The sequence below is a fragment of the Lepidochelys kempii genome, chromosome 15, assembly GCF_965140285.1.
Source record: "Lepidochelys kempii isolate rLepKem1 chromosome 15, rLepKem1.hap1, whole genome shotgun sequence".
Classification (NCBI taxonomy): Eukaryota; Metazoa; Chordata; order Testudines; family Cheloniidae; genus Lepidochelys; species Lepidochelys kempii.
In genome coordinates, this window is record NC_136394.1 from 29,628,482 (window position 1) to 29,651,695 (window position 23,214).

Here is a 23,214-nt window from a genome sequence, read left to right on the forward strand (position 1 = left end):
AGTTTGGGTTTAACTTTTGTGGCTAGATGCAAACCCTAAACTTTGGGTTCACTCATCCCCCACCCCCATCAAAATCCTCCTTTCACCAGATCCTACAGTCTGAATGAATGTTTGATTTGATGCATTCATTTCCTCTCATTGTCGTCACCCTGGAACAAGTAACTTCTGATCCGTTCATGACCTGTGCTACAAACAGTGACTCTGTTAACTCTGATAAACTCTTGTACGCTTTGGTCAGGTCTTACAAAAGTTGTTCTCCTTCCTGGCTGTATTCGTGAATTCCTGTTCGTGAGACTATGTTCCAATCAGAATTGAAATTGCAGCAAGTTTTTAAGGAAGTCCAGATTAAAATTAGAAAGCATTCCTTTGTCGATTGGTGAGGAAAGTAGCTGGGGGGAAAAACAAAGACCTACCAGGTAAATCTTTATCCTGTATGTTCTGTGGCATAAATATAAAATGTGTATTTAAGAATGTAAATTAATCACCTCTTTAGAGGCTGACTCCTACAGATAAACAGTGTAGGATGGTATTTCCAAAAAGACTCTAGTCTGTTTCATGGTGGAAAGATGTCACTTATTATACTGTTGTGATGAAGTGGAGATTTTCCCTTGTGATGTTGTATGTGAGTCTTACTGTTGAGCCTATGTGAGTTTTTTACTGTTTTGCATGAATATTGTGTGACTCAGTTTCTCTGTGTGCTGCACCAATGTCTAGGCGGTGGGAATAAGGATGAGAGACTCTAGTTGAGACCTTTGGCAGCAGGTGAGACTGCTCCAGTTGCCTGCCCATAGGCTATGGCTGGTGCTCTTCGTAGTCTGAGACCCAGGAGGGGGATGCAACCAGGTGACACTTTGCCTGGGAACCAAGACAAAGATCAGGAGGTGGAGCACTGGGGGATGCTGTGGTCGGGTTGCTTGAAGCTGGGCAGTCTGCCTGGGGGGGACTGAAGATGGGAGTCCAGGGTATCTGGACCAGGATTCCACCAAGATGGACTTGGCTGAAAGTCACAGATTTCTGTGCTAACAAGTTCTGTTCTACACTGTGTTCCTGTCAACTAATAAACATTCCATTTACACTGGTTGAGAGTCACAACTGACTGCAGAATTGGGGTGCAGGGCCTTCTGGCTTCCCCAGGAGCCCTGCACAGGCAGACTCACTGTGGGAAGTGCACGGTATGGAAAGGGATGCTGAATGCTCAGAGGTCAGATCCAGGAAGGTCGAAGCTGTGTAAGCTTCTTGCCCTGGTGACAGTATGTTCAGAGAGAGAGGAGGCATGCTGCCCTAGTCCTGACTAGCTTCATATGGAGTAGTTCCAGAGCATTAGCCCCATGACTCTGGCAACTGTATTCTCAGATAATAGCATTTGAAAGGAAGGTGAACATCAAGAGGACAGTTCTTGTGACTCTATCATAGATACATGTTTGTTTTTTTTAGTATTTCTGGCATACTGAAGCTTGTAGTTCATACCTTGCCAGACAAGAAAATTCCTGCAGAACTAGCTTTTACTGAATTTGGATGTTTGTGACATCTATAACCAAGTGATACAAAACCAGATATGAATGCTCTCCTGTGGTTTTTGTAGAAGTTCCAAACAGACTGAATCAAGTTGCTGCTTTGTTCCTGTCAGAATGGTCATTCAATACTATATTAGGAAAGAGATCAGAATGAACTAATTCTTGCAAATTTGTAACCCCTTTAGAGACACTAGAAATGTGTCCTAACTGTTCCTGTCCCTAGCATCTTCGAAAATGTCAGCACTAAAAGTATAAAACTTGTGAATCAGTTTACTTTCATTCCACACATCTGCTTCAGTAGTGATGCCATGCAGATCAAAAACTGAGGGGTTTCAAGCCCTAACACTACTTGGAGTTTTGTAAAGAGTCAAATTCAGGGTTTACAGTGTGTTAAAAGCATGCTGGAATTCATGGTGATTTTTTCTCTCTTCCTGTACACCCTGGTCTTCTATGTACTGTAGAGAGTCCAGTATTTTCCTGTAGGTATCTATTCTGTTAAGAACTTGAAAATAATTCAGAAGGTGAGCCTCCAGATACAATGTTTGAGTAAGGGCAGGTTTCATGCACAAAGATCAAGTCCTTCACACATGACTAAAAATACAGCCGCCACTTCTACCTCTGGGTTGGAACACAAGTTGCTTAATGAGGGCCCAGCAATAGTACAAAGCAATTCAGAGGATGTAGTATTTCTTTCTTCCACTTAAAATTAAAATTTCTTTAAGAGAATGTCCCTGCATCTGGACCAAAAGTTTAACTCCAGTAATTACAATGAGATTTTTTTTAATAACTAAGTGGTCAAAACCTCTATATCTGAAACATGTGGCAAGATTACTTTTGAAATCGGGAGGGGGGGGGGGGCGCACGGGATGGATTTTGTGACACGGAGATACTTCATTTTTATGAAACCAGGTAATGTACTTAGTGTGTTCGTAGACAGGGTTAATGTACTGCATGTCTTGTGAAAGAATGACTAGCCTCTGAGCTCAATTAAATCTCCTTATCCCAGGCCTATAACAAGTTGTGAACTTCAGTTCAGTGCTTTGATACGCCTTTGGTGAAATTCTTCTTGCATGATTGTACTTCTGACAGCAAGACTTGCTTTCTTCCATTCATGCTATCCAGACCTTCTCCAAAGTTCAAGTCCAGAGTCAAGGTTTGCCAAAAATCAGTAGAAACTAGAAATAAAAGCAGAAATAGCATTTTATTCTGACTTTTCCTGCAGTTTCTGGTAAAAACTAAAATAGCACCACAACAGCTACATAAATAGCCTCTCACAACATCCTTTCAACGCCAGTTCCCAATCTTTTGTGCATCATCATTTTGAGAGAGAGTAGAAAATATCAAGAACCACTGTCATAAAGGCCAACACAATAATACCAGACATGAGACTTACATTACAATTCCCATATCTGATAAACCTTTACATAAGTATAGTGATCTTCAGCCAAATTTATTTCTCTAGTCTAATTCACCAAGTCCCAAAACAGCTCAAAACATTTTGAGCTCACCTTAACTTTTTTTTAATTTTTTTGGCCGAATAAGGAAAGTAAATCATGCACAGAGTGAGAAATGAGTTCTTGGAAATGTGTAATGTTTATACAGGACTTCTGAAATGTAAGTGCTATAGAAATTATAAAGAATATCCTACTTGTCCACTTGCTAGTGTTAAATATGTCCACTTAACACATTAAAAACGGAAGGGTAAGAAATCTAATGCAATCTCTAAATCAGAACAGAATAGCTGTATCCCAGTCATGGGAAAGACCGTTAATTATAAAAGTATTTTTCCAAGGTAATCTGTCAAAAATGAATAGCGCAGAGAAATGGAGAGGCCTTTTGCTCAGCAATAGCCCTGGCACAGTGTTCCGCTGTTTTGAGAGGAGACCGCTAGCCGAGACAGCATTGTTATCTCCAGATCACTCCAAAAGTGCAGTGTCTCCAGCCAGACAACTCGGTTGTATCTAGTAATCATTGCATCCTTATGTCCAGAATGCTTTCCTTGGTGTATGGAGACATCTGCTGTCCAAACTTTAAAAGTTGTTGTTCCTCATCTGCTTGTAGGAGGCTTAAAAAATGTCATCGTTGTCCTCCATGCAGCAGATGCAAGTTTAATTTTTATTTCCTTGGGAAAACTAATAAGGTCAGAGGCAGCACCTGTGTTTTAAAGTCACCCCAGCTACTGTAGCTTGAGCAGCTCACCTGATCTCCTTGTATCTGAACTAAACCAACTCAGCTGGAAGCAGTTGAGATGACTCAGACAGGGGGTTAGTGGCTTGTCTAAATTAATAGCTCATCTGAGTTGAGGAACCAGGTTTGTCTGGCTTTTGGGCAATTGTGTTAAGTTCTAGAGAACCCTATGTGAAAACCTGAGCTTTCTTTTTTCTTTCTGTCTAATCTTGGTTGTCTGGAAAAATTAATCTGTTATGGAAGCTCAGATCTTCATTCTAACGGTCAAATCTTGAGTAGGCTTGGGGTTCACAGTAATGGGAAGCTAATTGTCACAGTGCCAATAAACCCACATCAGGATTGAATTTCCCACTGGTTAGAGAAATGCAGTTTTTTTGAAAACTCCAGTTTGAGGATCTTCCTAGTATTGTATTTGGATGACTGACTGTTCCAACTGAGCTTTCGTTCTGCAGGGCAGCTTGCCTTACTGCAGCCTATTCAGGTACAAACAACCTAGGAGAATATTTCATACCTGGGGACTGTCTGGCAGATCAGATATAAATATGCATCCTTTATGTTTTAAAGGATTGTCACCATTCTTCTCTTGCTAATTACCAAAGCTGTGTTTGAGCTGAAATTTAAAGTTGCTTCCTTGTGCTTCACTGTAGGATCGGTTAATGGTGAATTGGCAGCATTAATGCTATCTGTATTTAGCTTGGGTACTTACAGCTCCCATTACACTAGCCCACCTGGGCACCTCAGTCTTTAGTGAATTTCTGCTCACAGTAATGCTGAGGCAGGGCAGTGCTGTTATCTCCATTGTGCAGATTGAGAACTGAGGCACACCTAGTGGGAGATTTGCCCAATGTGACATTGGGCGATTTGAACTCAGGTCTCTTGCATCCCAGGCTAATGCCTTAGCCACTGGGCCATGACCACAAAGTGGAATGTTAAAACACAGGATTCTGATGGCACCAAACTAGCTATTAGGCTGGGAAGGAGGGAACCCTTTATTAAGCCATTAATTGCTGAAATAACGAAAAGGTCCAGAGCTTTTAATAGAAATGGATTTTTTTTTTTTAGTTTACTCCAGTGTGAAAGCTCCCCCTTCAGAAAACAAAGGATCAAACACACATAACTGAGCTACTTTCTTTGCATTGTAGAAAGAAGAGGTGAGTGATAACCACAACCAGCTGAACATGGAAGGGGCTCTGATCGCCCGGGACAGAGTTGGGGTACAGGACTTCATTCTTTTGGATTCCCACACCAGTGAGGCTGCTTTCTTGGACAACCTTCGCAAACGATACAGAGAGAACCTCATCTACGTAAATCTGCATGCTTTTATGACTTCCTCTTTCATGGCAATACTGGTACTTGTGTCTAGAAGATACTGTGAACTAACATGTAATTGTGGGAGGATGACATGCCTCAGACTACAACCTGCTTACAAGTCAGATCAAAGAGTAAGGCCAAATGGTGCTTCTCTGTGGAACCATTGTATTGGGATGATCAGAGTTCCAGGTGGACTTGATTTCTCTTGTCGCTGCAGTGTTGGCTTGTCAGTACAGAGTGAATATCTCCCCAAGATTATGGCTTTCTAATGCTTTGCTGTTATGTCTGCTGTATGGGGAAGGGTTGAAGGATGTTTACAGAATCTCGCAGGCTGACTGCCCTGTTTGCCCTTTAGATACTTTTTATATCTATATCTTCTGTGGATGGTATGGTTTATGTCCAGGTGTCCGAGTGGTGTGCAATAAATAACAAAAGAACACGAAAAGCCAAGCCAGCACAGAGAATGCACTGAACCGCAGGATGAAAATTTGCTAGTTCTTAATGGCCCTATTTTTTTTCAAAGGTTCTGAGCACCCACAGTGCAACATTTGTTGCTGTGCAGATCTTAAATGGCAGAGAATCTTACCAAACCTCTCTTCTGTTAGGTGAATCTCAATATTTTGATGAGGCAAGTGGGAACAAAGGAAAGGGCTTGGTGGAATATGACGTGTCAGTTGTTACTAGGTTCTAAAGTGTTGTGTAACGTTGGCTCACTGAAATAGTCTAAAATTAAGGCAATTAGACTTGCACCTTGAAACCTGAGATTTGTTCATCTGCAGGGCTCAGGAAGGAATTATTTCTTTCCATATACAGTCTTAAGAAAGAGTTGGACCAACTTCTGCTGGGGAAAGGTACAAGCTTTTGAGCTACACAGAGCTCTTCAAGTCTGGGTAAGGAAGCAGAGCAGAAAGAAGAGCTCTGTGTAGCCTGAAAGTTTGTACCTTCCACCAACAGAAGTTTGGTCCAACAAAAGAGATTACCTCACTCATCTTGTCTCCTTCCTATCCTGGAACCAACACAGCTACTACACTGCAGACATGCACAGGTTTAAGTAACCACCAAATGGCTTATGACTTTAGCTTTCCTATGACGCATCAGCATCACATCTGGAGAATAGCAGACTTTCAATGGATTAACAGAACAGTGTTCGTTATGGGCAAATACGTTCCTATGTTAACTGGGATATGAATCAAATCCCAGAAGCATCAAGGGACAGAGGTATCAAGTCTCTATTAGGACAATTAAAGGACTAAACCAGTGTAATTACTTTGCCAGCCAACCTTTTAAATAAGGGTTTAAGTGTATGGGGAGTTAGAAATGGAGCACAGAAATACTGAAGTCTTTAAAAGTTTTGTTACAGAAAAGTTCCACATGTTCTGTTTTTGTCAGTTTTTCACATGGTATGCTTGAGGTTGCCCTTCAGGAGAAGTCATTCCGTTTGTCTACGCTCTGTTCTTCCTTGTAGACATATGTTGGTACCCTTCTAGTATCTGTGAATCCCTACAAAGAGTTGGATTTCTACTCCGTGAAACAGATGGAGATCTATCAAGGGGTCAACTTTTTTGAACTGCCACCACATATGTAAGTAGCACTAAATTCCCCTGCTTTCAGTTCACATAAACACTTTGACTTTCACATGGTCAGGTCTAGCACTGTTGTGTTTTTTATATTACAAACACTTTCAGAAGTAATTGGTGGGAGTGGGAGAACTTTTCTTAATAGCAATCTTAGCAGGAACTTGCTTCTCTTTGCTGGGTTATTTATCAAATAACTTCAATTAGACCATATAATAGAATCATAGGACTGGATGGGACCTTGAGAGGTCCTCTAGTCCAGTCCCCTGCCTCATGGCAGGACAAAATATTATCTAGTCTAGTATATGTCTGCAAGGTTGGCATTTGGATGTCAGAACTTGGAAGGAGGGTAATGTCAACTTAATATTAACACAGCTTTGAAAATTCAAATGTTTTGTGAATGTTAATTACTCTTCACAACTTTCCTGTGAGGGCATGTAAGTATTTATCTCCATTTTACAGAGGGTGAAATTGAGAGGCCAATTTGTCAAAAGCCACAGGGAAGAATCTGTGTCAGTCAGGGCTAGAATTAAGGAATTTTTCTAGCAAGTCAGAGCTCAGTGGATACCTTCCTCACTTACCTGATGATGGGATGTCAGACCATCAGGGTTCCGCCATGATGTGCCCTGGCATAATTCCAGTACTGAGTATATCTCTCGTTAGTTTGTCTGAAACATTTCCTTTCACAGTCTCTGCCCTTCCTCCTGGCTCCGTGGGCTCCATCTATTCTCAGTGCTCATAACTCTGCCTCCAGCTGGTTCTGGGAGCAGGAGTGGGTTGAGGTAAAATTTCAAAGCTGGATGTAGATTTTTGCATTTTCTTCCCAAATAACGGGGGGGAGGGGGCGGTGGCGGTAAGAGTGGTTGCACTAATTGTTACCTTTTAAAATATCTTCATGGGCAGAAGTTGGCACTGACCAGCTGGCTGCGTTGAAAATGAAAATGAAAATTTGAGGTTGGTTGGTCTCTGCCTTTGGGTCACAGGCCTGCAGCGTGCTAACCTAGGTCCACAGCAGTGTGCATAGCCCAAATGGGTTCTGTTGATAAAGCTCTTTTCCTCCGTCATGTGCCTACCTCTCCATTTGAATTAATGTTTCTACTTTGAAGTTGTGAATCAGCAAATTTTCTGCGGGGAACATTGCTTGCCTGTCCAGTTCAAGGTCTGTAAATTTTAGCTGTCTCCAGTGTTAAGGATCCTATGGAACATTTACTCCTGTCAGAGCTTTCTGCCATCATTTTGTATGGATGTTTCATATCGAGTAATTCTTAAAGCTGATTTGATTTTTGGGGGGGCGACTCTCTTATTCAGATATGCCATAGCTGACAATGCCTACCGGATAATGTGTGCTGAATACAATAACCACTTCATCCTCATCTCTGGGGAGAGTGGAGCTGGGAAAACAGAAGCCTCCAAGAAGATCTTGCAGTACTTTGCAGTGACCTGCCCAACTACGGAACAGCTGCAAATAGTCCGTGATCGCCTGCTGCTCTCCAATCCAGTTCTGGAGGTAAAACCAAAATAAAATAAACCCTAAAGGTGTACCATGCAGAGACTGGCTGGAGTCTGCAAGATTTCTCTGTGTATATAGAACTGAAATGTTTTGAATGCATGGAAGGAAAAAGAGATCTAATCAGCAGAATGGCCTCCAGTTTGCAGGGATACTTGATCTCCGGTTGCATTAGAAGAAAAGTAATTTCAGCCCCTTTGCAAGAATGCCCTGTCTGACTTGGAAAATGAGAAGGAATTGATGTAGGCCAATTTGCTGTTCAGGGATTTAAATTTTTTTCCATTTGTAACTTTCAGTTTACAATATTTCTTCATCTATAATCAAAACACCTAGTCTCTCTCCCTCAGTATAAATGCTGTGCAAAGAGGGGATTTTTCTCAGTAGTGCTCCATAAGGAAAGAAGAAATATTTTTGAGACCACTTAATAAATGCTGAACCATATCAATGAATGAACAAGCATCTTTCACCTATCCCTCTAGTTGCCTAATGTGCAGGAAGGTAACTGGATACTGCTATTCTGGACAGGTTTTAGAGCTCTCCCCAAAATAAGATGCACTGAGAGCTGGATATAGACTCCTGGTGGGCACACACATTCAGTGAATTTTAGATGACAAGTACTCATATTGTCAGAAATTTTAGGAACGCTTGTCTAAATATTCATGACCAAACAATGGCTCACATTTAGTTACTGCCGTTGATACTTAACCCTACATGAAGAACGAACTGAAGAGAATCAGAGAACTGAAAGTACTGAACGTATGTTGAGTGTAAACTAATGGTGTGTCTGGGCAGATGGATTCTACTTTTATGGAATGCAGTGTGTCAGCAGAGGGTGGGGAAGGAGGGAAGCAAGTATGTCAAGTCTCCGGTAAGCACAAACCTAATTTTTCAGAGTTTCATGGGATTTAGCTGCCTATTGACTTACCAAGCATGAAAAGAGGAAAAGTTCATAGGATATCTAAAGCTGTACATGCTGATGTTTCTCCCTCAGTTCCTCATGACCCCAGTTCTAGATGCAGAGCTCTCAGCAGCAAGAGGAGTGACTTGGTTTTACTTGTTTCTCTGCAGGCTTTTGGAAATGCAAAAACTCTGCGTAATGACAACTCAAGTAGGTTTGGAAAATACATGGATATCCAATTTGATTTTAAGGTAAAAACAAATGTGTTGGACCATTCTCAAGACAAGCATAGCTATGTAGCTGCTTGGCACCAGCATGGAATACTTAGTCAGTAAACCTTCTACTGCCCTGCAAAATTATTTACCTTGCAGACTACCTTCTGACCTAATTTTTACTGCTCTTGTGTTTTTTGACTGAGATGTCTGAAGTCTTGTATCTTGGAAGTTTTCAGCTTTATTGGCAACACAGCCAACTGCTCAGTGGAGAAGGTAATATTTCACTACAGAGCAGGAGTTAGTTGAAAAGACAGTCACTCCTCAGACAGTATGTGTCAACTTGTAAGTGATATTTTAATAGAGAAACTAATGAAGCGGAAGAAGAGCAGATGAGTAGCAATGACGCCAGAAGCCTGTCACAGTATGTGTGTTAATAAGAATACACAGTAACAACACTTCTGCTGACTTCCTGTCACTTGGACTGTTGGGTGTTGAAGGCTTAGCAGTCTAAGCTCACCTGGCTGTTTTTGTTTTGTTTTTTGTTTTTCCCCCTCTAGGGAGCTCCAGTAGGAGGGCACATCCTCAGTTACCTGATTGAGAAATCCCGAGTTGTTCATCAAAACAATGGGGAACGGAATTTCCATATCTTCTACCAGTTGCTGGAGGGTGGGGAAGATGACCTGCTTCGCTGGCTAGGACTAGAACGCAATCCACAGAAGTACATGTATCTTATACAGGTTGGGATAATTAGGCCCCCAGCATGGAACCACCTGTGATGAATTTGGCAGCATAGATCTGAAGTACCTTGTTGTTTATTATGCTCACCTATGACTTGATGGATTTTCTTTACTGTTCAAGTACTCCAGTATGGTAGAAGTCATGACTATAGCTGGTTTCAGAATAACAGCCGTGTTAGTCTGTATTCGCAAAAAGAAAAGGAGTACTTGTGGCACCTTAGAGACTAACCAATTTATTTGAGCATAAGCTTTCGTGAGCTACAGCTCACTTCATCGGGTGGAAACTGCAGAAGACATTATATACACAGAGACCATGAAACAATACCTCCTCCCACCCCACTCTCCTGCTGGTTATAGCTTATCTAAAGTGACCACTCTCAATGTGTATGATGATCAAGGTGGGCCATTTCCAGCATAAATCCAAGTTTAACCAGAACGTCTGGGGGGGGGGGGGGGAAGAGTAGGAAAAAACCAGGGAAAATAGGCTACCTTGCATAATGACTTAGCCACTCCCAGTCTCTATTTAAGCCTAAATTAATAGTTTCCAATTCAGCAGTTTCTCACTGGAGTCTGGATTTGAAATTTTTTTGTTTTAAGATAGCGACCTTCATGTCTAATTGTGTGACCAGAGAGATTGAAGTGTTCTCCGACTGGTTTATGAATGTTATAATTCTTGACATCTGATTTGTGTCCATTTATTCTTTTACGTAGAGACTGTCCAGTTTGACCAATGTACTTTGCAGAGGGACATTGCTGGCACATGATGGCATATATCACATAGGTGGATGTGCAGGTGAACGAGCCTCTGATAGTGTGGCTGATGTTATTAGGCCCTGTGATGGTGTCCCCTGAATAGATAAGTGGGCACAGTTGGCAACGGGCTTTGTTGCAAGGATAGGTTCCTGGGTTAGTGGTTCTGTTGTGTGGTGTGTAGTTGTTGGTGAGTATTTGCTTCAGGTTGGGGGGCTGTCTGTAGGCAAGGACTGGCCTGTCTGCCAAGATTTGTGAGAGTGTTGGGTCATCCTTCAGGATAGGTTGTAGATCCTTAATAATGCGTTGGAGGGGTTTTAGTTGGGGGCTGAAGGTGACGGCTAGTGGCATTCTGTTGTTTTCTTTGTTAGGTCTGTCCTGTAGTAGGTGACTTCTGGGAACTCTTCTGGCTCTATCAATCTGTTTCTTCACTTCCACGGATTTGTGCTGGAAATGGCCCAACTTGATTATCATACACATTGTAAGGAGAGTGATCACTTTAGATAAGCTATTACCAGCAGGAGAGTGGGGTGGGAGGAGGTATTGTTTCATGGTCTCTGTGTATATAATGTCTTCTGCAGTTTCCACAGTATGCATCTGATGAAGTGAGCTGTAGCTCACGAAAGCTTATGCTCAAATAAATTGGTTAGTCTCTAAGGTGCCACAAGTACTCCTTTTTCTTTTTATGACTATAGCTAATGACTTTCTAAGTGATTATAATACTGTAGAACAGCTGTCGGTAGTATGATTTTTCTACCCTTGTTTCACCTTTTGATATTGATTCGCCCTGGGTCCAGAGCTGCAGCAATATTAGAAGTAAAGGAAGTTGAGGCACTAACTTCTGCAGTATTACTGGATAAAGCACGTTCGAATGAGACAACACTATGGCTTGCCCAAATTCTGCTCTGAGGCTGTGAAATAAGTAGAAGCTGCATGAGAGACTAAAACTTGGCCCTGAATTAGTTTCTACTCTCTAGTTATGAATTCTACCTGTCCTTGCCTCTCCATTAATTTAGAAAGGGATTTCACAATGAAGCAAACTGAAATGAGAAATCTTATTCAATAAGGAATTTAACAATACAATCACTTTGTATTCTTCAGTCCTCTTAGTGAGGCTATTTGTGCGTGGGTAACCACTTACTCCACCTTAGAGCTTTTGCCTAGTCCACGGCTGTGAAGTTCTTAATCTGTCTGATAGACTGTGATAAACATTAAACTGTTGCCTGGCAAATGAGTGCTATATCCTAGAAGCATTGTGACTGAATGGCAGATGTTACTAAGCAGAACAGCTGGCTGGTGTTTAAAAACACCCCTTTGATTCAGTGGAAAGCATGGCCTAAACTATTAACTAGTAAAATGACTACCTGCAAGTTACACTCGGTGTAAAGGTCTCTCTTTAAGTCTTTCTTTATTAATTTGGTGTAAAATAAGTAAGCTTGACTTAAGCAGCTGTTACATATGAGATGAAGAAAAGCATTCCTACACTTGTTCATAAAATGCAGAATCATCTGTGCAAACTGCTGTTTTATGACTCCTATTTCCTTTAGTTTTTGATGGAGTATAATATGCAGATAATTTGCCCTTCAATTTTACCCAAACTCAACACACACCGTGCTCTTAAGTAACGGTTACAGAAAGGACTGACAAGTAGAGCCATGGGCTGTATGGGCAGGGGTGGAATAACCTGTGTGTATACCTGTAAACAAGGTAGTAAAGAACTGGGAATCAAAAATGCCAAGCCAAGGTGAGATTGGCTAGTGGTACACAGATCACCTGATCAATAGAACTGTAGTGATGAATGCAAAGTTTTCATGCCTCTTTCTTCTCCTCAATAGGGTCGATGTGCCAAAGTGTCTTCCATTAATGACAAGAGTGACTGGAAAACAGTCCACAACGCCTTCTCTGTCATTGACTTCACTGAAACAGATATTGAGGTATGAAGGGATGTGCATTTATGAAAGGGGGTAACTGCTGATTCCATCCTGGTTCAGGGTGGATATCTGGGGAATTTCCAAATAAGGGCTCTACAACTCTCTTTAAGGAAGTGGTGGAACACCTAAGACTGGACGCAGTGCTGAAGTATGTGTTGTGGGGAACAATCTTGCACTAAGACATGGACAAGATCACCTAAGAGCAGGAATTGTCTGAATACCTTATGGGCTTCTGATATTCCATAATGGATAGGAAAATGGGATGTAATAACCAATGCCTGTACCCACCAGGGGAAAGTGCTTTACAAACAGTATTACTGGGCCAGTAGCAAACTTTCTGATCCCCTCCCCACCCTGTGGTTTCTGGTGTCAGCAGTGTGTTGCTAAAGGAAGTCTATAGTGCTACCTCTGGTGAAAAATGTCACGTGTATAAAGGTAGAGATTGGCACCAGAACTTCATGTCCCCTATAAAAACCAGGAGCTGTTACTCTTCATATCATTAAACATTTTCTTGATAGATTTTCTTTTTTTAAGACCAGAAGGATTAATTTGATGTCCTGCATAACATGGGACATAGAATTAGGAGTTTGGGGGATATGGTTGTGGCTTTATTGAACGACCAATTCTCTTTCAAATGCATGGTACAAATTAAAACATGCTCCCTTCTCTCCCTCTCTGCAGTTCCTAACTAACTGATTTTTGATACCACTTAAGTAAGTTGGGTCCAGAGTTCATTGGGGTATCCTCTATGCCTCTCTGAAATGGCTCTCTATCTCCATTTTGCAAGTGCAAGGATTGCTTTTGGCTTAACCGCATCATGTAGCAAAGTGCCCTTTTTTTTGCTGCCTGTGTTGTGAACTTCTCAGGAGTAAGGGAAGAAGAGTCTATAAAAGTGATGGTCCCAGCACCAAGATGGCCTGAGATGCAGGCCCTATTATATGCATGCATGCATGCCTGGTGACCTTGTCTTTGCCTCTCCCATGGACTTCGGTGATTCCCACCATCCATCTATTTCTTAGGTTGAGCAGCTGGCTTAATTTTGAAGTGTCAGATGTTTATATCCCAGGGAGTCAGACTGGAAGGAGGCGGCCAGGTTGGAGTGTCCTTCTGTACCATGGCTAGAGAAGTAGCTGCTGATCTCTCACTGTCTCCCTCAGCAGTAGTGGATTTTCAGATCAACAGATTGCACTACCGCTGAGCCAAACTAGAGCATGCTCTCATTAAGAATAATGACTATGTAACCAGTGGTGAGCTGGAGCCAGTTTGCACGAACCGGTTGTTAAATTTTGAAGCAGTTTTAACCCACTTCCCTGCAGGGGGCACTGAGGCTTTGATGGGCTCTGGCCGGGAAATGATGTAATTCCTCCTCCGGCCGTCGGGGGCGCTGCGCTGCAGGAGCCATGTGGGCTGCCGCCTGGCCCTGGGCACGAGCCTTGTTGCTCCGGCTGCTCCCCTGGCCCTGGGGCTCCGGCTGCTCCCCTGGCCCTGGGGCTCCAGCTGCTGCCTGGTGGGTCCCCGGCTGCTCTGCTGGGCCTAGGCTGCGTCCTGCTGCTTGGGTTGCTCCCTATGAGCACCCACCCCCTGCCTCTAGCTACCCCCTGCCCACAGCCAGCCCCTGCCCTGTATTTAGCCAACCCCTGCTGCGCGCACCCCCCGCCCTGCCCCCAGCCAGCCCTGCGCCACGCCCCTGTCTGCAGCTGGCCCCACGTCCACTGGTGCCCTGCAGTTCCCAGGGCAGTAACCCTGCACACCTGCTTCAATGAGGGGGGCAGGGAGCAGCTGGGACCCACACATGTGCACACCCTAGGGTGACCAGACAGCAAGTGTGAAAAATCAGGACAGGGGGTGGAGGGTCATAGGACCCTATATAAGACAGACCCCAAAATCGGGACTGTCCCTATAAAATTGGGACATCTGGTCACCCTAGCACACTCCCAGGGCATGGCAGGGCCCCACACCTGTGAAACGGAGCTCATTTCTAGTTCAGGCCCATCTTTTTGAAAAAACTTTAGGCAAGGTTAACATACACCCGTATTTTCCCGGACAGGTCAGGCCTTTTGGTTTTTAAATCGCCATCTGGGAAAATACGGACGTATGGTTACCCTGTTGGTACAAAAAATACATACTGGGGCACATCCCTTACCTCAGAACTTTTTATAGGGAACCGATTAAGATTTTGGCAGCTCATCACTGCATGTAACCATATAAACTTGGCTTTTAACAGTCTTTTTGTCACTTTGGCCTCAGCATCTCTTTGGGGTCATTGCCAGTGTCCTGCACCTGGGGAATATTCAATATGAAGAAGATAGTAACGGTCATGCCATCATCACCAACAGCAGCCAGATCAAATGGATCTCAAAGGTATCATCTCTGGGGAGACAGGAATCTTCCATACAGATTTGGAAGCGGGGGCCCAAGGCACTAGGTCTGAGGGGTTGCTTCTCTTCCGTGCTATGTTTTTTAATTTGTGGATGGTAGCACATACTGTCCTAGGAAGCTTCCAAATTCTCTAGACGAATGGTCTCCGCTCTGATGGTCTCTGCTCACATTGGCTAGGTGCGTCAGGTCCAGCTTGAACAGTCCCTGTGCTAATCAGGGTATCCTAGAAATGTAGGAGTGGAAGGGACCTTGAGAAGTCAAATAGTCAAGCCCCCTGCACTGAGGCAGGACCAAAGAATCTAGCCCATCCCTTCCAGAGGTTTGTCCAAACTGTTTTCAAAAACTTCCAGTGATGGGGACTCCACAACCTACCTCAGGAGCCTATTCCAGAGCTTAACTACCCTTAAAGTTAGAAAGCTTTTCCTAATATCGAACATAAATTTCCCTTGCTGCAGATTAAGCCCATTAGTTCTTGTCCTGCCTTCAGTGGACTTGATCAATTATTCTCCACTGTCCTCTTTATAGCACCCCTATGAGCTTAGGATTCTGCATTTGGCAGCTCAGTGCAAAAGTTTAAATGTTTTAAACAACTCTTGCTGTCAGCATAAAGATGGAAAAGTAGATATCTGTAATGTATAATATACAACCAGGCCCCTTAGCATTTTAATTAAACTGTTAGCCATTGCTGGTATTTATATTATATTACACTTCTTGTGTAACTGATCCATGCTTTTCATTGTGGGTGTGGTGTATTAAGTCATTACTAGAATATCCTCTGTCTCATTGTTTTTAAGTGTTTTTGTCCCCAATTGGCATAAAGACACACTGTCACTTCCCAGACCTGCATAAGTGACTTTGCATGCTTGCAGGGTGGCGGCTGACAGATGTGCACAGTTGTTGCTGCGGTGGCACACAGTGTTTTGGTTTGTGGCTCCTTTTATCCAATGCACAAAAGGGTCAAATTTCTTGTTCAGACTGGAGTGGCAGCAGCATCCATTTGGAATTTCCTGTTGTCAGTAGAAATCAACTGCTTAACATTGTTTTAAATACAACAAAAGAGATCAGAGTGACTTAATCTGCCAATACTGCCACCCTCTAACAACCAAAAATGGGTTGTGTAGGCTACACCCTAACAGAGAAGCAGCAGTTCAGTACTCCACAAGGGAGCAAACCCCTACGAAGTGCCTGGGCAGTCTGCCAATACACTATGGGAGAGCATTCTTGACTGACCTCTAATCATGACAATCATGTTAAACCAGTGCAAGTAACTACAGCATTTTCCTTAAAATCCCAGTGTGACCAGAGATACCATTGCTGTCTCGGTTGTCTGGTTCCTTTTCCTTTAAACCTTAATATGACGGATTTCACTCCTTATCTGTGGGTGCAGAGAAATACAGATGTTTGTCCTGTTATGTTTTGGGTTTTCAAGAGTAATGAACAGTAAAAGGAAGCAGCCTGGACATTTCATTCCAAATTGACTGCGTGCATGAAATTACCCTTTGTACTCTAACTGTGGCTCTTTTCTTTGGCAGTTATTGGGCGTCCACTTATCCATTCTACAGGAAGCTCTTACTCACAGAAAGATAGAAGCCAGATCAGAGGAGGTATAAATTAAGCCAGTGTCAGATTCCTCATAGTCTATTAGAAGTCAACAGTCTAGTGGTAAAACCCTGGGATAAGGAGCCAGGGTACCCTATGTTTTGTTCTTGACACACTCAGATTCTTTCAGCAAACTTGGTGATGTTTCCTTAATTTCTGACTCTTTTCCCATCTGTAAAATTGTGATAAGAATAGTTACCTTCCTTTGTAAATTTCTGAGATATTAAGTTGAGACATGGTGTGAGGCTGCCTTCCTGCTGAGTGACATAACAAGTGATGAAAAAAGCCAGAAGCGAGGAAGGTTTACACACAGCCACATGTCTGAACCACATTACCTTCCTTTGTGTAGTCTGCAAAGTGCTTCTTGATAAATTCTGCTTCAATGCAGATGCAAGCATTTGTATAAAATGTCCGCTTATAACATTTAATGTTGATTGCCAAATTTCAAGGGGAAAAGCCATCAGCAATTCTGATGGCTTTCAGAGTCCCAAAATGCAGCCTCCTAATAATCCTGATAGTGTGTGCCCATTTTCCCCTTATATCTGGTATACAACATTTACTTGTATATAGATGGATGTTTGCCCCCAAATTAGGGGGTAAAATGGGGCTCAATCCTTACTTTTATTCATCTACTTCACTGTCAGTGACTCCTCTCCTGTAGCCTGTATGTTAATGCTAGGAGATTTGTAGCTACTGTCTTGTACCTTCTGACCAAAAAGATGATATATGGAATATCTCACTCTAGTTCAAAACCATGATCCAAAACCTCTTTGACTTCAGATCCATCTCATCATTGTGAGACTGGACCAGTCTGAACTCTGTTACAGGTTAGGATGTGTGCAGCTGAATGGAAGATGTGTAGAAGTAGGATCCAGCGTGCAGTCTCCTAGCTGGCCGGAGAGCAGTAGTCACACCAGCCTGAGGTGCTAGCTGTCGCTGGTGTCAGTTTTAATCCGAAGGCTTGCTCATGCTTCAGTGTGAAATGGAGGCTGTCGCATGGTAGCTTGCTCTCTAATCCAGAAGCATGAAATGAGTTAAAAATTACTGACTTTGAGTTATCTTAGTTACTGTATTTGAGTATTTTTACCTGCTTTTTTTTTCCCCCAGGTCCTAAGTCCCCTGAACATAGACTTGGCATTCTGTGCTCGGGATGCAGCAGCTAAGGCGATTTATGGGCGGACTTTTACTTGGCTAGTCAACAAAATTAATGGATCTTTAGCCAACAAGGTTGGTTCCTATTCTAGCTAATACTGTGTTCTACAGACAAGCACTGTCTCATTCAGTGAGTGGACAATGCTTCCAGAATGAGACAGTAATGTGGTGGTTTCCACCAGACTTCTCAAGTCTGCTAGTTGAGTTCAGGGATCCAAACCACTGTGAGCTGGAGATTCATGTTCTGCTTGTTTGTGTGGTTTTATTTTAATTGAATACTAAAGATACATTGTCAGGTAGTTTGACCAATGCATGACCTGCTTTAAAATTGCCCATCCTGATAGTAAGTAAACACAGATCTATACATGATCACTTTATAGCTGATAAGAAAAAAAAATCACTGCCTCTGTAGGACCCACCCAAACTATGGTATGTGCTTCTCCTGTTGGACATGTGGCAGCAAACTAACATGCTATTTGCTGGTCTGTAATGCTGGTGCAAAATGAGGGGAGTTTAGCATATAACTGAGCTCTATAGAAGACCAGAAAAATTGTTTTCCAAATGGTGACGAAACTTGTATGGAAAGTAGCTTTGATATCTGTGCTTAGGAGAGAGAAGTGACCTTCCAGACTAGTTGAAGGAGGTCTTTGCTTTTGGTTTGGTAAGCCACCAGGCAGCCATGCGTAGAGCAGTTTTCATTATCCTGGATATGTAGTTTTGTAGAAAGTGGGGGTTGGCTAGATTCCCCCATTAATGATTTAATCGTTGGATTCCTCTCTGCATCTACAGTAGCTGTGCACTAGAACGTGTTGCACTATCAGCTAAGAAACCCAGGTCTGAGAATTAACATTAGGCTTTGAGTTGGGGAGACTACAAATGTTCACACAGAGTTAGGAACAGCCAGGAGTCCCCAGCATGGGATCCTGTGTCCTACCCACATAGAGAAGACAGTGGTTGCCTGGAACAAATATGTGATGGCCATCCTCCCAGTGCCTACAGGAGGGTGAAGCCATTAGAAGATAAAGGGGATTTATTCCACATTCTCTCCTACCCCTATGCCCAACCTCCACAAAGAATATTTAGACCTGTATTGGCTTGCTCACCAAAATATCTGGTCAGTTCAGCAGCAGAATTGCCTGCTAGAGGGACCAGGCTGTAATGACACTGTCCCTATATTGAGTCTCCCTGAACTCCCTGGTCAGTGGCAGAGTGGGAACAAATGAGAGATTAAAATCTAGGTGAAGGGAACCACATGAATGATACAGAGCAATTGGACCAGTTACAGAAATCCTCTTTTCCTCATGGAGCATTTAATGGTATGTTTGGCAGGACCTCACCAGGAAAACGGTGATTGGGCTGCTTGACATCTATGGGTTTGAAGTGTTTGATACAAACAGGTAAGTGCCACTGAAGCTGGGTCAAACTGTGCGCACACTAATGTGGGTCTGCTTCCAAAGCAATGCATGGCCATTAGGGCTCAGGCTTTGGCTTACCCCAGAAAGGCAAGGAAGTTGAGTCCCAGCTCCCTTCATCAGCTCTGAGTTGTACCTAATCTCTGACATGTGTTGCAGTATGTAGGCGTAACTGGCTAAGTGAAGTACAGTGAAAGCCTCGACTCACTACTTTGCTCTATCTGGCTGATTGTGTTAAAAGCACACGTTCTTCCATAGGATTCTGGACATGTAGTATTGCAGTGGGCCGCCATCTTGTGTGGGGCAGCTTTCAAAGCCTCTAGAGAGAAGGATGTGACAACTACCTTCTTCTAGCCAAACAAAACTCCTTGCCCTAGAACACTTATTCTGCCTTCATAGGTTCAATTATACGGCTGTTGGGAAAGATGGATGACAATGTGGCAGTTTAGTTCAGAAACACTCGGCAGTTAGTCTGCTTTGAGCTTGCTGTGTCAGCAAAAGTAGGCTGAGTCTCTCAAAAACAGCCCTTCTGGGAAGAACGTTGGTACTTCCTTCTGGAATTGCAGCCCAGATGACAGTGTGCATCTGTGTTTGGGGAGGGTAGAGGGTGGAGTTCACTTACTTTATCAAAGCTCTCTAATTTGGTTTGAGTTCCAAGCAGAAGTTTTAGGGGAGGTGGGTGGGGAGGGAGGAGTGGAGTATTTTATCCAGACTGGTTCTCCAGTTCTTATTAAACATCTACCCTGGTAGGTAGCCACTCATGAAATGGTATATGGGCTGTTTCTATTAAAATATCATCCTAGTGGGAAAACAAAACTTCAGCTGCCTCAGCTATTTCATGGGCTCGTCTCCTGTCATGGGGAGAAGGGTTAAAATAGGAATTCTCTGTACACTTGTTTCCCTACAAACCAAGACAACAGAATTTCCTTTAATACATATTGCTATTCTTGCTTATTTTATTTTTCAAAAGTTTTGAACAGTTCTGCATCAATTACTGCAACGAAAAGCTCCAGCAGCTATTAATCGAAATGACTCTGAAGGCAGAGCAGGAGGAATATGAGATGGAAGGCATAGAGGTAACTCTCATTGCTTTTTCCCTATCTTGTTCTCTTGGGAACATCACTGCACTGCAAACTTACTCTTATTCACAAAGGCATTAATAGTGTTTTTCAAAACTTCCCGTTAGAGTTGAAATTCCATCATTGATGATTGAGATGGAACAGGCATAGTGGTTCCATCTGTCCAGTTCCCTTCAGTTAATACAGGATTATCATCTACAGTATATTTTCATGTTGTCACACTTTTAAAGAATGCTTCCCTTTGGTGACTGTCCTCTCTGTAGCTCTCAACCTCTTCTGTCCTGGGGGCCCTCTCTCATCTAGTCAGGCCATCCTCCCATTTGGCAACATGGGATGTGTGGGATAGTCATGACTCTCGAATCCCTGTTTAACCCCCAGCTTCCAGTTGAGAACCCCTGTGCTATGTAATAGAACTCACAGGAAGCTCTTGCTATACTTGGCCTAGTTTCCCCCTTCCCTTCTTTGATCCCATTACTCCTAGTTGTACCCTGTCTATCGCGTTCAGTCATTCTGGTTGAGTTAATTTGTATGCTTTGAAGGAGAATGTGGCAGAACAAGGACTCTTGGCCAGAAACAGACTCTGCAATGAAATGCCTTTGTAGAAATAAAGAAGATCCTTGTAATACAAGAATGGCCATGCAGGGTCAGACCATTGGTCCATCTTGTCCGATGTACTGTCTTCCAACGGTCGGGCACCAGATGCTTCAAAGGGAATGAACAGAACAATTATCAAGTGATCCGTTCCCTGTCATCTAGTCCCCGCTTCTGGCAGTCAGGTTTAGGGACACGTAGGTCATGGGTTGCATCCCTGACCATGTTGGCTAACAGCCATTGAAGGACCTATCCTCTCAACGTTTTTTGGAGCCCAGTTGTACTTTTGGCCTTCACGACATCCCCTGGCAACAAGTTCCACAGGTTAACTGTGCATTGGATAAAGACATACTAATAACAAAAGAAGCAGCTGCGTATGTTACAACAGAAGAGACTGAAGGATTGCAGTATAGTAATGTAATGAGTAAGATAACTCTGCCCATGCTGCTTAAAGGGGGAATATATTGAGGAGTGGCTTGGTCAAGAACCTCTCCAATAAAACCTTAAATCCTAACATGGAATTACTTCAGGTTGGAGTAGGTAAAGTTCTCTGAATTCTTGAAAATCACTTTTCCCTTTCTAATACCAGTGGGAGCCAATTCCATATTTCAACAACAAGATCATCTGTGACTTGGTTGAAGAGAAACACAAAGGAATAATCTCCATACTGGTAAGAACAAAATTTGTGCCTTATTGTGCAGTGATTCCATGCCATTACTCTCTCAATATGGTAAGAACTCTACAATACCCAGGATGTAAATATATGGATGCTCAAGTTCTGTTGTCAGGCCTTTGCTATTAAAAGGGTTGGGTAGAATACTAAGTTAGAGTCTGAAGACCCCACAGAACACCAAAGTAAAGTTGGAGGAACTTGTACCTTTTCTGAGCTGTGCTGAGATTTTCTCCTTGTTCCTCTCCCGTTTACTTATCTCTATCCTCAAAAGCCCCAAATTGCAGCGGTCACCGTCCTGCATTGGAAGATGCAGGGGCTGCTCAAATGAAGCTCTTTCTAGCCTGTCAACATCACTAAGGGCACTGGCTGCAAGAGGACTCCTAGAGTGCAGAGCAGCCTTCCCCTCCTCTCTGGAGAAAAATGGGGTGGGGACCCTACAAGAAAATCAAATTGCTTTGAACTTGGTATTACAATTACTGTATGGCAATCTGTTCTTAAATGCAAAAAACAAGAGAGGCAAGATTTATAGAGATTCTTTCTGTAAAGATGCATGTAATTCAACAGTGATGCATTGTGCTTTGACATCCCCATGGCTTGCTGACTTGTAGACAGAGGAGTGGAGAGTTTATCACATGGATACAGAAGCCGAGTGATTAATGCACTGTAACCCAGGGCAGGAGTATCATGATTATTGAAGCTTAATGCTAGTATTCCTATCCTAATTAAGTTCATGTGCAAGCAGAACTCTTCTATAAATATAATAATAGTGTGGGGGGGAGGAGTTCTCAGGTAGAAAAGATGACAATCCAGTAGGTTTGGAGGCTTTTGGACTCTTAGAAGCTGTTATCAATGTTGACCAAGAATCTCTAGCCTTTATCTATGTATTCCTGGGTCTCAGTGCCTAGTGATATCCACTTCTTCCACCCTGCCACCTTCATGTGAAACAGACAAGGAGAGAGGCATACACTTGCAAAGAATGTAAAATTTTCTGTATAACTCTAGTCTTGTAAAACTGACTTATGAATTTTACTAGAAAGTATATAGGTGTTCTGTATGAAACTGAATAGTTTTTTTAAACTGAAAACCTTAATTATAGTTTCTCATGGTAATGTTGTAGTTGATAAGTTACAAGTAATTACCATGACATGTTATCTTGTAACCAGACTGTACTAAGTTAAACAGTCATGAGATGTGTTTGTGTTTTGAAAAAAGTTACTTGGCATTTATTTAACAGTAGCACTCTTCTTTGAACAAGAGTGTGTCCACTGCCCAGATTTTAGTGGCATTCAAAGTTAATTGTACACTAATGTGGTACATTTAATTTAAATCATGATAGAGAAATACATTTTAATACATCCCACCTCCCTAGATTTACCTTGCTGAAACAAGGCATCTTGTTGCAAATGTTTCTCTGTACTTTGATATTAAAGATGACTTTGTGTTAAAGCACAGGACTGGGAATCACTACTGAGTGCAGAACCCAGATGTCATGTTTCGGACATGCTGTGACTTTGGGCAAGTTGCTTGTGGCCTGATGCTATGAGGGGCTGAGAATATGCCGCTTTCATTGAAAGTAATGGGACTGGGTTCATAAACCTTCTGAAAACTAGGCCAGTTTCTCAATGCATCAGCACTTAGCATCCATCACTGTAGTTACCCATTAGAAAACCCTAAAATCAGTAGGTAAGCACAAATCCCAGATGTA

The 23,214-nt window shown here is 42.6% G+C and overlaps 1 protein-coding gene across 1 annotated transcript in view; it reads left to right on the forward strand.

The window, feature by feature from the left end:
• Positions 1 to 2,380: 2,380 nt before the first annotated feature.
• Positions 2,381 to 23,214, forward strand: part of MYO1H (myosin IH) — a 39,908-nt gene continuing 19,074 nt past the window's right edge. Inside the window, exons 1-14 of the mRNA XM_078848988.1 lie at positions 2,381 to 2,423; positions 4,154 to 4,182; positions 4,844 to 5,005; positions 6,478 to 6,593; positions 7,895 to 8,093; positions 9,162 to 9,242; positions 9,764 to 9,943; positions 12,529 to 12,627; positions 14,872 to 14,985; positions 16,536 to 16,607; positions 17,710 to 17,829; positions 19,084 to 19,151; positions 20,137 to 20,242; positions 21,426 to 21,506. Coding sequence (XP_078705114.1) covers positions 2,381 to 2,423; positions 4,154 to 4,182; positions 4,844 to 5,005; positions 6,478 to 6,593; positions 7,895 to 8,093; positions 9,162 to 9,242; positions 9,764 to 9,943; positions 12,529 to 12,627; positions 14,872 to 14,985; positions 16,536 to 16,607; positions 17,710 to 17,829; positions 19,084 to 19,151; positions 20,137 to 20,242; positions 21,426 to 21,506 — 1,470 coding nt within the window. The remainder of the gene's footprint in view (positions 2,424 to 4,153; positions 4,183 to 4,843; positions 5,006 to 6,477; positions 6,594 to 7,894; positions 8,094 to 9,161; positions 9,243 to 9,763; positions 9,944 to 12,528; positions 12,628 to 14,871; positions 14,986 to 16,535; positions 16,608 to 17,709; positions 17,830 to 19,083; positions 19,152 to 20,136; positions 20,243 to 21,425; positions 21,507 to 23,214) is intronic.